Raw genomic sequence first — 15,237 nt, forward strand, 5'->3', positions numbered from 1 at the left:
CAAAACCATATGGCCTTAGTACCAAATACTGCTGGCTGGTGAGCCCCCAGCTGTAATCGTGGGCAGCACGCCCGAATAACTGCTCACCACTTCAAATAAATATTCTCTATTTGCTCAAGCTGATCAGCACTTACAGGAATAAGCCCAGCCTTTACGGGAATAAGCCCAGTCTGACTAGGCAGAAAAATAAATGCCACTGATTTGGGGAATACCCTGGAGAGTTAAGGCCAGAATAAGTGCTGGAGTCTGGAATTTTGAGTGTTTGATCAAAATACAAGGTCATAGGGTGAAAAGAGCATCCTAGCATAGCTTATGATTTCTCCTCACCCTTTTCCCCTTCCAGCCTCCCGCAGAAATGCAGAGAACCCTCTGGAATGTGTTTTGCCCTTTCTGGAGAGGCATGGATGGTACACGCCTCCCCCTCCCCCAACCTCCTGCCCACCCCCCAAGTCCTTGCTTGCTGTTCTATTTTTCTACTTTCCCTAAATGCAACTTACTTTAAGCATGCATTATTATTAACATCCTACAGTAAAATTAAGCTATTATATAACCCATTTGTCGATCTCAGCCAATTTCTTCTCTTTTTCTATGTCTATTTATGACGTACATCCAGACTGCACGTCCTTTTTTTTCCTCTCCATGTTTATTTTGAAAAGAAGCGATTAAAAAAAAAAGATCTATTAAAAAAAAAAGCAACATTGGAGGGTGGTGGGTCTTTTTGGCCAACAATTGAAAGCAAATTTAAATGGGAGGGGGAGGGAAGGAAAGAGAATCCAATTCTTAACAAAAAAAAAATAAATTCCAAATTATGAAAGTGTCCCTAGACTGCTTTGTCTGTTCCTTTCAATGTGTGCATCTGGTTCATTCATCTTTGAAAGTGTGTGGAATAATTTTTTCTTTAAAAATACAAATTTAAAACTCCACAATTTTTTTATCTCCCTTCTTCCTGGGACAAAAATGCTCTTTTTAATTAATTGCTTTTTTTTTTAGTATATCTCTACATAGTTACATTTTGATGTATTTCTTTTCAATGGTTGAATTTCTATCTTAGATTTGGTTTGTTCCAATCTAATAATGAAAAAAAAAACAACAAACAAACAAAACAAAAGAGTTATGAATTGTTTTCTGCAGTTTTTCCCTCTATTTCCCTCTTTAAATGAGGAACTACTTCACTGGCAGAATCCTACAGCTGTATTTTTGAGATTCTCTGGAGAATCCGAATATGAAAGCGATCCAATTTGAGAATGGGGAAGGGGTGTGCCAACACAGTCATTACATTAAAAACAGTGATTTGATGTGCTCAAGAAATAATTGTCTCAAATTATTGAGAATATTGATGTCAATTTCATGGTTTCAGAAGAGCTGGTTCTTAGAAGAAGGAGGCTGTGGGTAGCTACAGATGAAGTTGTTCTAATTCCAATGCATAAAACTAGTTTCCTTGTTTTTTTGTTTTACTCTCTGGCTATTATTATTATTATTATTATTATTATTATTATTATTATTATTATTATTATTATTATTATTATTATTGCTATTATTATTACTATTATTAGTTTATGTATTTTTACTGCTATTTTTAGTAGGGAAAAGTTTTAACTGCTTTTATAATTTGAGACTCTTTAATGAAAATGTAAATATTAATAATATAATTATTAATTTTTTGTAACTTGCATGTTGAAGAAGTTGCAGCTTAGGGTTTGTGAGATTGTCAATGTTAGAGTTCTGTTCTTTCTTTTTGTTGATGGGCATGAATATGCTCATTTGTTTTTGTATATTGCCCATCCCTTCCTTACAGCCAGAAGCTCTAATGCTGCTAGATCACTCCGCACCGCCCTTACATGGACATGGCAACTGACTTACACATTCACTCCCATCATCTTCATCTCCTGTGTAGTACACTCATAGATTCTTACACTCCCACTCCATCCACCCTAGGCATTTTTTCTTCCCATAAGTTCCCCTCCACCACCCCTTTCTTTAGCATTGTTAAGATTTCATGTGCAGTCATCCATTCCTTAAAACACACACACACAAAAATTATAGAAAAAAAGAAAATGTTTAAAAAAATATATATCGAATTGACCAAAAAGGCAAAAAAGCAACAAACTTTGCTTATCAAAAAACATTATATATGTAGATATGCAGACAAGCAAAAGTAAATTCTATAAAATGTACAGGATTTTTCAACTGTAATATGCTAACAACTTTACATAAGGTAAAAAAATACAACCAAAAAACAGCAGAAAAAAAACAAGTTCAAATTTGTTAAGGTGCAAGATTTTTTTCTTTTCATGTTATGTGGTGTGGATGTATGTGTTGTTGCCTCCCTGTATCGCCCTTTGTTGTAAAACAATTATATTAAAAAAAATAATAAACATTTTGCTAAAAAAGTTTTTAAGAAACAACAACGAAAAATAAGCAAGTTACAAGAATGTGGCAATGCTACTTGTCCAAGAGCATTCTTACACAACTTTCTTTTGTAAATTTTTCCTTTCATGCCAAAAAACATGCGGGCAATTTGTTGATGTAAGTTGACTGTTATGAAATCAATGTGGTATGCTTTCTAAATATTTTTATGTATTTTTGATGAGTTGTTTTTAAAGGAAATAATGTTTTTGATTTTCATAATTATTTTTTTTTCAGTTCTTGTAGGTTTTAATCTTTCTTTTGCTGATGAAGTGAATGACTTGTTATGTTTTTTCCTTTTTCTGACCTTGTTGCTGTGGCATTTTTATTTTCTAGTATATGGTTTTGTTTTAGGAAAAATGTATATGTTCATTTTTATTTTTATTTTTTTATCAGTCTGTATTTGCCTTTATGTTACGTGCCTTTTGTATATTGTTGGTTACCGGACTGTATTGTGCATAGGAGGGGGTGAAGGAGCCTGTGGTAGTTTGCTGCTATCCTTTCTCGGTCCCTTTCTAGAGCTTTCTTTCACCTTTCCCAAAGTGAATCACCAGTAATGCTACTTTCTGTCATGCTACTTAAATTGCACGTAGCCTGGTGGTGTAGCCTTCATGTCATGTAAAAAACCAATGAGATTTCTTTAGCTTTTTGGTAGCTCTCAGGGTCTTCTTACTGCATCTCAACATCATTCCTACTTTATTCCTATGAAAGTGTTTGACTTCTATCAGTTTCCTCCATTGCTGATTATCTGCCCAACATCCAGTCAAAATGATACTCTCAAGTGTACTCTTACCAGGCAAACGCAGACATCGTACTATGGCTAGTATCAGGCTTGCTAATATCATCCAGAACTGGTACATTTGGCAGACACTTTCCTACTGAAACTCACGTCCTGAACCTCTGCAACTCCCTTGCTTCAAAAGATATTTAAATTAATTCCTTTAAAAAACAGTGAGTGAAAGAAAGAAACTGTACTCCCTTACAAGCACGTATGTTTTCACCATTCCTGCATAGTAATGCTGTGCTCAGTAGGTATCTTACGTTCAGCTGTCGGGTCCCTTGAACAACTGATGCTGAAAACAGAACAAATCATTATGCTGAGTAGGAAGCTGTCACCAATTAATTGTAAAAGTTTAAACTAACAGTGGGAGATGGAAGAGGACATGTTCCAATGGGTTCAGAGCAGCTCAGTGTCTGGGCACCGAAGTACTTACTTTTGCTCTAGAATCCTGCCTGCGGACACGATGTCGGGTCCCTTCTGGAAGGTATTAATATCTGTTTGATTGGAACTGCACAAAGGTGACCAAGAATTTACAGCAATGAAGCACAGCCCAGCATTAATATGGGATTCATGACCTCCCAAATGCTTTACCTTCCTGTTGCTTGTGAGCCGTGCATTAGGAGGCACTGCAATAACTAATGTCTTTTAATATCACCTGGAGGACTTGGGAAAGCTTTTCAACTAACTCCACCAGAAATACAGTTTTAGCTAATCACTTTGAGGACTATATGTTCTCTGAAAGGAACAGGAGATATTTGAGATGAAAAGTTGCAGTATTCCATTGTGGAAATGATGTTTTCCCCACTGCTACTGACTGTCAATTGCAATTAAATCAGACTGCAGAGAGTAGAAAATATTAAGAATGTTCATCTACCAGGTTTCATGATAGCTTCGTCTTTGCTGTGAATTGGGGACTATGTTCTGAATAATTTCCCCTTTTTATCCTCAGAGGACTCAAAGGAGAATTAACTAAAATACCATTAGACTGAAATTTATGAACTCAGTCATTTAATAAGGAATTACTGTGTTGATACAGAGGGGGAAAAGGTAAGGAGTTATTTTCTGTGGCAAATATTTCGTACTGAGAGTGGAGTCAAACTTCAGAGGAACAGCATAAGAATAAAATGAAAGTGACAAACTTGGGATGCAGAATTTCAAGTGCCTGCAGGAACAGATGAGTTGTGCAGCCTTCATGGATGGCATTTAAAAGCTCTTCAGCCACACCTGCAAAAGAGAGAGACGATAAGGGTGTGTCCCTTATCATCGTCAGGAGAAGATTAATCTTTCAGGCTTCATTTTTGTGTGACTTTTGTCCTGCATCAGTGTGATGCCTCAGACTCCAGTGAAGTAGCTGTGGCTCTAAAGATGAAAGCCGGCGGCTGCTACAGTTTTTCAGGTTTGGGGTTTTTTTTCTTGGGTTTTTTTTGGTTAGTGTTTTTTCTTTTTTTTTTTTTTTTTTGGTGCCCTCTGCATTCATGACTCACCCACAACATCCTCACAGTTCATAAGGCTTCTATTAAATTTTTAACACTGTCTTTTCCAGTGGCAGAGAACTCTTACTGGAGATCAGCCCCAGAAGTATGAATTATATATCTATAAATATGCTCATAAAGCAAAAAGCAGGGCAGCTCCAAGGCTAAACTAGACCTTTTATATCCCCAATGATCTTGGTAGTTTAAAGAAAAGCACAACTCCATGAAAATAGTATATGTGCTATATTTAAACTCTAATTTTTAAGGAATATATGCACACTGTGTTTGCTTTGTGAAATGAGAAAACCAAGGAGAGCACTGAGCTGCTGGGTACAATGTTTCCCACCCTGCAGACCTTGGTTCTCTCGGTGCTGCTTCCAGTTTGCTGTTCAGTAACTTTTTTGCCACTCTGCTGTTGATGGGCAAACTAATTTTGCACCTATATCACTCAAGTATTTTATCTGTTTCCCTTTTGTGTTTTGTTTTGTTTTTTTTTTCTTTGGCATCGTGCTGTCAACAGAAGCTTTTTAAAAAACATGATTCCGTTTGGGAAATATCCATTCCTTCCTTAGGAGAGAAAGCACAGAGTAGGTGAATAACAAATCTGGAAACTCCTTGTGAAATCTTTAGATTGCTGTAGTAATCCTGAATTTGCAGTGTACCAGTGAACACTGTTAGCTGGTGCTTAGCACCCAACATTAAAAAGGGGGAAAGAAACCTGTAACTATCAGGAAACAGCCCATATCATCCACAAACACAATATTTCTCACCAGTTTCACAGTTTCTTCCACTACAGACAGAAAGAAAAAAAAAAAATCCAGGCATCATTACCACCCTTACAGCTATCTCCCTGATACTCCCCAAAAGCATGTTGTCTTAAGTAAATGTAACAAATTAATTCCTTGATGGAGAAGTGATTCCTAATGAAGGACCTGTAACAGTGTCTTTATTTCTTTAGTATACAGCTAAACATAGTATGGATCATTGGACAATTTGGAAAAAAAACTAGAGATGAGATTAAATAATTGTATGGGAAATAAAGTTAATCCAGTCTTCCTGGTATGAAAGTTATTTCTCTTCACACATACATTGTGAGATAAAAACTTTGTAAAACTCATCCCTGATTCTAGCCTATTGTCTTCCGTTCAACTGACCTGCTGGAATCAAAAAGCTCCTATCTGCACTCCATCACTTATGTGAAACCCCACCTCCCATAGCAACTCTAACAACTTTTCTTAACGTTTCAGGAAGACCATGATCATTTTTATAGTTGCGGTAGTCTTGATCATTCACTCAAGTCCTCAACGGCAACAAAAACTGTAGAACTACGACCTAGTTTGTAAAGGCAAGGGTTACTGGGGCACAAGATCTTCATATTAATAAGATGTTTCTGATTCCTTCAAGAAAATGAATCATTAATAGGACCAAAAGAATTTGTCTTTGGAAGAAAACTGCCAAAAATATTGTCCCTGTGGGTCGCAGATCAACTGCATGCCTATTCTGTGTGCCAGTACAATAGATTTTAAGAACAAAGGCACTTTAGTGCTCTAGATGAGAAATTAAAAGCTGCCAAACCGATTTTTTTCCAGTTGGGTGTCACAGATGGTGAATGAAAATTACAGAAGAATACTACTTTTTAACAGCAAAACACTGATATTAAAAAATCATTTAAGGAGACACTACCTATCCCTGACTTTCTGGAACTTAACTTCCCCAGTCATCCAAGCTGGTGTAATGCAGACTTAAATGCTGTATTTTTATTCATTTTTTACCAGGCTCACAGATGATCTTTACCTCTGGGGCATACTCCGAGTTTATCCTGAGACCACCTGTTTGCATAAATTATAGATGCCCTACTCTAACCATGGATAGGGCTTCTGGACATATATAAATCATATTACATGCCCTAGTTTCTACATTGCACAGAAAACAGCTCAGATGCACGAGCACAAAATACTATGTAGCCATTTGGCAGACTGCACTTTCAGCATTTTACATAATTTTTTTGAGGATATGTAGTTTGAAGAGATTGGCATTATTTTACACATATGATGCTTATTTCTTCATCCTCTCTCCAGTAACAAAAGTGGTATGAACATCCTGAGGAAGCTCAGAAAACTAAACAACATATTCAAATTGCTCCTCTGTATCTTAGCTTAAAATTAACTTTGCATGAAAGTATCCGAAGTACCATATTTCTTAGTTTGTCCTCATTTCCACCTTGGTACCTCTGAGAAAAATCTGGCTGTTTCAATTGATTAAACTGTGTCACCACTTAGTTTCTCATTAAGGATAAGAAGAGGCCATACCGTTAGTTCAGCTATCCAGATTTAATCAAACTGTTACATAACATTTTCAGTATATTGCTATCTTCAGTATGTAATTTGTTCAAATATATTGCTCTCCAAATATATTTAGAAGGGATTATGATTTTAAACTGTATTCTTTAGAGAACCCCCAAGGCCATTACTGGCAGTATTCAATGGGAACCAAGTGCATGTAGTACGGTGTAGACAAGAGAGAGCAGAATTTTTACCCGGATGCCGTTCAGCATTCTAATAATGCCAAATTGTTCATCAGCAGTTATTAACACATAAGTAAAAGCCAGAATTATTTATTTAGAAACTAAAATTCCTTTCTCACAGCTTTCCTTAAGCAATGGTGAGTATAAACCAAATTTTCCCATGCATTAGAAATACTTCTTAACCGGGTTGCGCTCCTCAGATGAACTCTTCAATTCATATTTAAAGCAGCTAACTTAAGTGGCTAGGCAAAGAAAAATTACTCAAAGGAGAATCTATACACAAACTTTAAAAGCAATATGGCTTACCCTAAAAATGTGTCAGCAACCTGTCAGCATTAGACTGTGCAATCTGAACTAGATAAATTAATTATGCCTCCACATCAGAATAAAACAGTGGAGTGTTAATTACCCATAGGCTCCGAAGTACAGTCACATTACAACATATAGACAAAACAGGACTACTGCCCTAAAAGTAGCAATATTGCTGCTCAGAAGCCAAATCTTAGAAATGATGCACTGATTTTCCTGTTTCAGTTGCAGTTTACACTCTGGTAAGGTACAAATATTATAGCTATAGCTTCGTAGACCTTAAGTCTGCCTTGTTTTTGGTCCTCTGTAGGTAGCCATCATGTTAGGAAAACACAGCACTGATCACAGCTATCTGTGTATCAAGAAGTAACAATAGGTGTGAAGACAACTTCTACAGTACAGTCCTGGGCTCAAGTGCTAATTTGAGTCATCAGAGTCCTTATTCAGTTATATCATCAATCACAATACAGTCTATCTTACGTTTTTAATCAAATTATAGTAAAAGAATATCAAGAAGAAATGAAGATGAAGACAGTATGGCATTAGCAGGCCCAAAAGATGCAAGGAAAGGGGCAACCCTGGTATCCAACAGAATGGTAAAGAAAGATTAAAAAGAGCTGGACAAGTGTTGAGTAGAGCTCTGTACCTTCATGGACCCCAGTAAGTACTTGGTTCTTACTCCATCCCTCACTTTCATAAACTTTCCACAATTTAAAAACCAGGCAAGAATCAAGAAGAAGCGGATGAAGGGGAAAGGCCGTAGGGAATGGCCTTATAAACTGCTACGGAAGGTGAGCAGACTTGAACGGCAGAGAAGAAATATCAATGTTATTTTAAATGGAAAGAATCGGAAGAGGAAGAACCGGCAAGATGAGTGGTAAAATCCATCTAGGAGAGCATTGCTCTATGGAAGTCTGAAATAATTCATTTAAACAGTCTTGTAACCAAATGCTTAAGAAAGATCACTACCAAAAATTGACGTCCACAGAGTCACTTGAGAGTATCTCAAAAAATCAAAAACTGTGGGTCCCAAAAAGTTCTGAGCATTGCACTGTACGTACCTAGCACAGGCTAAAAGAGGGAGGAAATGGAACGTGCAGTTTACCAATGTCAGATCAGGGTGGGAGGGAAGAATGAAAGGCACCCCCAGGAAAGTATGGTGGTAGTGTAGTTAGGGCAAAAAACCTGATCCCTCACACTTCTTCGTGATGCCCAAATCCTCTCTTGCCCTTGAGTTAAGTGAATTGAAAATGGTGCATTGTATCATTAAAATGTATTAATCTTCTTTTTTTTTTCTCTCTCTTTTCCATCCCAGGAGGTGAATTAGTTATCCCTCTACTTGTAGAAGACCCTTTAGATATCCCTCCTATTGCTACTCGTGCACCTTTCATTACACTCCCCCCTACCTTTCGCCCCCTCCTCACCATTATTGAGACCACCAAAGATTCCCTGTCCATGACCTCTGAGGCGGGGTTACCTTGCTTGTCGGACCAAGGCAGCGATGGTTGTGATGATGATGGCTTGGTGATATCTGGGTATGGCTCAGGGGAAACCTTTGACTCTAACCTACCCCCTACTGATGATGAAGATTTTTACACCACCTTCTCCTTGGTAACAGATAAGAGTCTTTCCACTTCAATCTTCGAAGGTGGCTACAAAGCACACGCACCCAAGTGGGAATCCAAGGACTTTAGACCTAACAAAGTCTCCGAAACTGGTAGGACTACTACCACGTCTTTGTCCCCTGAGCTGATCCGCTCCACAGCTTCGTCCTCGACTGGGATGGTGCCCAAATTGCCAGCCGGCAAAATGAATAACCGTGAGCTCAAACCCCAGCCTGACATAGTCTTGCTTCCGTTGCCCACTGCCTATGAGCTAGACAGCACAAAGCTGAAGAGCCCGCTAATCACTTCCCCCATGTTCCGTAATGTGCCCACAGCAAACCCCACGGAGCCGGGAATCAGACGGGTTCCGGGGGCCTCAGAGGTGGTCCGCGAGTCGAGCAGCACAACGGGGATGGTCGTCGGCATTGTGGCTGCTGCCGCCCTCTGCATCCTCATCCTCCTGTACGCCATGTACAAGTACAGGAACAGGGACGAGGGGTCCTATCAGGTGGACGAGACGCGGAACTACATCAGCAACTCAGCCCAGAGCAACGGCACGCTCGTGAAGGAGAAGCAGCAGAGCTCAAAGAGCGGCCACAAGAAACAGAAAAACAAGGACAAAGAGTATTATGTGTAAAAAAGAATACTTATTTATATATAAATATATAAATACTTAATGAGATTTAACTGAAATATCAGAACCATTGCAGCAAACGAGATGATTGGGAGATATCATTTGTGGGAAAAAAAAAAGTATTGGGAAAAAAAAAAAATCAGCAGTGACTGTTAATGTCTCAGTCATCGCTTGGAGTCAGCAAACTCTGCCCTAATGTATTATAAAGCACACTTAGCGTTCTGGAGATGGCACGCACAGCTCTGCCCTGTTAGTGAACTCGGACGTCTCCAAATCTCCTCCTCCGCTGAACTTTCTGCAAAGGTAGAAGACTTCATGGCTTACTTGTTTCATATCTCCAAGTGAGTCTTTAACAATGTCCGTGATCCCTGACTGTATCGGTAATTTTTCAGTTTACTTATTTAAAGAAAAAAAAAAAAAGGAAGGAAAAAGAAAAAAATGCAAATATTATTAAACAACAAAAAAAATATCGAACAAACTGATCTGGCCGTGTCCAGCATACATATAATTTTTCGAGATTGGAGGAGGGGAATAAATGATTTTGGAGATTGTTGGATTTTTGGTTTGGTTTGGTTTGGTTTCTTGGGTTGTTTTTTGTTTGGGTTTTTTCGGTTACTTTTGGGTGTGGGAGGGAAGGGTGGAGAGGAATGGTGTGGGGGGTGAACCAGGACATGAGTTGAGAAGAAATCTCGGAGAAAAAAAAAATCCATAATAAATAAAGAGAGACTATTGCCATATATGAACTCAAAAGCTACCCATGGTGTTTACTCTGCATACCTGGTTGTGTTGTCTCTAGAATCCGTCGTCTTGCAGTAAGTTGTTTGCTTAACAACGCAGTGAAAGTGTCCGATGGGTGGTGCTGAAAAAAATTATCGTGGAAAGCTGGTTCCCTTGGATCTGGCTCAAGTATTTGCAATTGAACTGAAGAATAGATGGGTTAGGGTCTGCTCTGATCAGTCATTGGCTTTATTTGAGAATATCACTTAGCGTGCATTAGCACAGCCAAACTATGATTAAAGGGATTTGAAGATGAAAAAAAGCTTAAAAAATGGTTAACCATTCTGAGCTGAATATACCATGCAAAAATAAAGGAGCCTTCCTCTGGGTTCTGGTTCTGTGACTGATTGCAATGCATGCGAAAAATAATAATAAATCAGTTTAATAAAGAGATCAGAAAGACACCACTGGAGTTCAACTTGTGACAAGACCCATAAATGTCAGAAAAGCTAAACACCTGTAAAAGAATGCAAAATACATAGGTTTTTTGACATAAAACTGTTTTTCATATGTAATATTTTAATTTTGTAGCTTGACATTTCAGATCATCTCTGTCTTTCCATTTGCCCTATTCTCCCTTTTCCTTCTCTTTTATATAAAAGAAAAATAAAGCTGCTGTGACACACAAAAAATAATAAAGAAAAAGGAATTTAATAATAATATATATATATATACACACAGATATATTTATCATGGTATGTTTGACGGGACGACTGGAACAGAAGTTCTGTTATGGTCTTAATGTGGAATGAGAATGTTCTTGAAGAACAAAGTAAAATGAAACAGACAACAAAAGCAAACCATACAATGTGAAGAGTGTGTGTTTTAGCTTTGTCACAGTTACCTGTGTCAAAAAAAAAAAAAAATCTGAAATTTTGTTTACATATTTTACTACTATTTTTTTTGCTAGTATAATTTCTATATGGATACCCTGATGGTGTATATACTGTTTTATGGTTAAATTGGGAATGTCTTTTGTTTTTATTTAAGTTATTTAATTTGGTTCTTTGGTTTCTACGTTTTCCCAGTTATTGTGAAAAGGATTATCTTACTGTACAGAACAAGAGCTAGGTGGTTTGACGGCCATGCCTATCATGTGAAAACAAACAAACAAACAAACAAGGGAGAGAGAGACAGACAGACAGAGAGGAAAACAACAAAAAACAAGATGGATTGAGAACTCTGGAATGTCAGAAATGTACCCTTTTTCTGTATACGGATGAAAAATAATCAGCTGTTTAGGTTTAGAAATCTACTCTTGCTGGTGTTTATAAGTCGCATGAATATTTGACTTTGAAGAAGTGTCATCAAATACACACACGCACATGGGAACTAAAGCTCAAAAAAACAGCCTTCTCAAACATTTAGAGAAGACGCTTTCATGTTAACAAATATTTTCAGTGCGTGTATGTGTGCGTGTGTGTGGTGCGTGTGCGTGTGTGAGAGGTTGAGCTTTTTTTTTCCTTTTTTATTTTTTATACTAAAAAGAAAAAAAAAGACAGGTTTTAAAAGGTATGAAAGCACGATTTTAGATGACTTAACTGGCCGAAACTATATAAAGTTGATTATATCTTGATGTCTGTAAAAGATTGCTGTTCTTGGAGTCTTGGAGTCTTGTGAAATGATTTCCTGCTTTCTTTCTTCTTTTCCTTTTTGCTTTCCTTTTTTAAGTTAAGGGAAAAAGATTTACACTTTCCTTTTTTTGTGTAAGTTTCTATTGGACAGTTTTTGGGAACGTGCATTTCTGTATGTGGGCTTCTACCATATCCCTGTTGCTTTATGGACAATCTTAAGAATTTTTATTTGAAATATCGTGATGTTATTGCTTTTTTTCCCTTTCTTTATCTTCTTCCTTTTTGATTCTTTTTCTTTTCTTATTTGCATTTTGTTTAAAGATATGCTTAGCAATAAAATGTTCTTCCCAAAGCCCTGGATGTTGCTGGGTTTTTATTTCCAAAAGGGAAATTTCAGACCTTTAAAGGTGAAAAGTAGTCTGTGAAGCAGGTATCCCCCATCCCACAGGCATGTCTAGCCACCAGATCATGGAATCATATTCCTGTTTGCATTCTTTGGTTAGTGCAGGGAATCTCAGTTCTTTCCTTTGCAGGGTCTACCACCCACCACTCGTCCCCACACCCCACCTCCATGGGCTTAAGAGTAGTTCTCTGGAATACGAGGTTCAGTGACCTCAGGTAAAAGCATACTCAGGACATTGACCTAGTATGCCCTTTCTGACGTGCTGCCTGTTTTCAGTCTGCCTTTGAAGTGTGTAGCTCTTCCCATGACCTTTATGGGATTCTGGATTCCTCTTCTGTGGCCAGGAGTCTATGTTTGTTGTGCTGCAGCAGCTGAATCCTTTTAAATTTGCCAATTTGATACAGAAAAGTGTTCACATCATTTTATATGAGGACCTGACTTAGGTCCTCTGAATTTAGCTATGACTTTCCACACATTACCGAAGGAACAGAGTTGACTTGCTTTGGGTGCTATGGATCAGACTTAGGTACCTGAAGTAGATCGTCTGAGCCTTCACCTCCTTCCAGGTAGGCTCTGAAGCTCCCAAAACCCTGATCACAGCTGCTGCCTGCCCCTTGTTTTCCTACTGGGCATCATAGTCTATTATGATTCTGGCCATCATGCACAATTCCCAATATCCTGTCTTTCTTTACCAAATAATGCAGAACTTCAGTTGACAGTAGTAGGGTGGGTTTTTTTCAGATTGGATCTTCCCAAGCTACCTGCAAGATCTGACTTTTTAGAGGCATCTGGAGGTCAGCCAAATGAGTGTTTCACAATCCTTCCATTTTTCAACCAACGATGGCCTTTTTTTTTTTTTTTCCTCTTTCCCTCCCTAGGCAGAATCTACTGCTCTTTTGAGCAATGTTTTGCACAGGTTTCATTTAGAACCAGAGTAGACTCAGGATAAACTAATTGTTCAGTTATACTCTGTGATTTTCTACGTTGTTTTTGCTCACATGTTTGCATGGGTGATACATTTGTGTATGTACATGTGAAGGGGTTTTTTTGATTTTACTGTTTTCAGAGGTTTTGTGAATCACGTTCTAACACCTTACAGATCCTCACAAATATGAAAACCACAGGTTCTGATCTAAACTCCCCACACATTTCCCTCCCAAATTTGTAAAATTCCTGCGTGATGACTGCTAGCTAATATTCCCAGTACTGGATCAGTCAGAAGGCACTTGGGAGATCTAGGTCTGAACCTAACTGCCTCTTCTAATATTGCAGAAAATCTCCTTCTCACCAAGCAGTCAGTGTTCTGAGAAAAGCATTTACATTTTTTTCTCAGTGCTTTTCTCAAAACCTGGTACACTTCATATAATTATGAAATATCATGTGAAGCAAGACATTTCAGCCTGATTTACCCTAACCCTCTGAGTCTAGTCACTCTTTTTTTTCTTTTTTTTTTTTTTTTCATTTTCTCTGTCACCTAGTGACCATTTTATTACTTAGGCTAAATGAAAGCGTCAGAAAGGAGATTTCATTGTTGCCTAAAAGGCTTGCAATTATTGTGTGTCTTTGGCTGATCACAAAGTCATAAGATTGTTGAGGTTGAACGGGACCGCTGGAGACCATCTAGTCCAAGTACTACCTGCCCAAGGCACAGTCAGCTACAGCGAGCTGCTCTGCACTGTGTCCAGTCAGGTTTTTGAATATCTGCACATGTGAACTCCACAGCCACTCTGGGCAACCTGTTCTAGTGTGACCACCCTCTCTGTCAATGTTTTTTGTTCTCGATAGACAAAATCTAACATTTCTTAATTTGTGCCAGTTCCCTCTTACCTTTTCCTGAGCATCACTGAGAAGAGCCGGGCATCCTCTTCTTTACAGCCTCCCTTCAGGTGTTTATACATTTTGATAGGATTCCCCCTAAGCCTTCTCTTCTCTAGGATGAGCAGTCCCAGCTCTCTCGGCCTCTCCTTGTAGAACAGCTGCTCCAGTTCTTTATCTTCATGGCCCTTTGCTGGACTCATTCCAGTACCTGCAAAATATGGAGCCGACACAATTGCCTTATGCACCACTGCTGAACTAGGGATACAGCAATATTCAAGGACCAGGCCTTGGCAGTTGCTTCTCAGCATTTTCTACTAGTAGGCAACATCCTACTTACTGTATCACTTTCTGAAGGTCCCTGTTGCAGACACCTAATTCTACTTTCCCAAAACTCTTCAGCACATCTCTGCATATTGCACAGCTGCAGAGGTTCTTTACAAGTGCTGAATGTCCTGAAGATCTGAGCACTGATGGGTCCTTCCCGGTCCTGGTGTTGCAGGAGAGGACTAGTGAAGACTAGCTTTAGTGCTGGGTCCTTCTCTGGAAATTTCTGCCCATGCCTCTGGGCTGGGAAGGAGGGCAGAGATGCTGGTCTACTCTTCAGTTGCCATGCTTGACTGCTTTTCTTCCCCAAGAAGTGAGAACATACTGATCAGTTTTGTGATAATGATTAAAAGGTAAATGTCCCTCCCCCTCAATTCTGTAGTGGAGGGATCTTCGGTCATAAGGGGGTGACGACTCCCAAGGAAGGCAAAGACACATGAATTATAATCAACCAATGGGACTTGACACTTAGCCAAAGCTAAGCATGTTGCTTTTGTGGTGATGCAGTTTTTAAAACTATCAGTCTGGAAGAGGCATGCAAGATCATAAAGCCTGTTCAAGTGCCCTGTGAGCACATACAAACAGTTACATGCAGCTGTTCCCATTTTATC

The 15,237-nt window shown here is 38.6% G+C and overlaps 1 protein-coding gene across 40 annotated transcripts in view; it reads left to right on the forward strand.

Annotated features, from left to right (window-relative positions):
* NRXN3 (neurexin 3) overlaps positions 1–12,433 on the forward strand; it is a 1,022,019-nt gene extending 1,009,586 nt beyond the window's left edge. For 22 of the 40 annotated variants that reach the window (XM_037394471.1, XM_037394477.1, XM_037394486.1 and 19 more), the window contains one exon: positions 8,808–10,277. In XM_037394471.1, coding sequence (XP_037250368.1) covers positions 8,808–9,733 — 926 coding nt within the window. In that variant the 3' untranslated portion in view covers positions 9,734–10,277. Of the gene's footprint in view, positions 1–1,795; positions 2,527–8,807 lie in introns of all 40 variants that reach the window. The other 18 variants (XM_037394493.1, XM_037394505.1, XM_037394499.1 and 15 more) reach the window with 5 other exon arrangements.
* Positions 12,434–15,237: the final 2,804 nt, after the last annotated feature.

This window comes from Falco rusticolus, chromosome 7 (genome assembly GCF_015220075.1).
Source record: "Falco rusticolus isolate bFalRus1 chromosome 7, bFalRus1.pri, whole genome shotgun sequence".
Classification (NCBI taxonomy): Eukaryota; Metazoa; Chordata; class Aves; order Falconiformes; family Falconidae; genus Falco; species Falco rusticolus.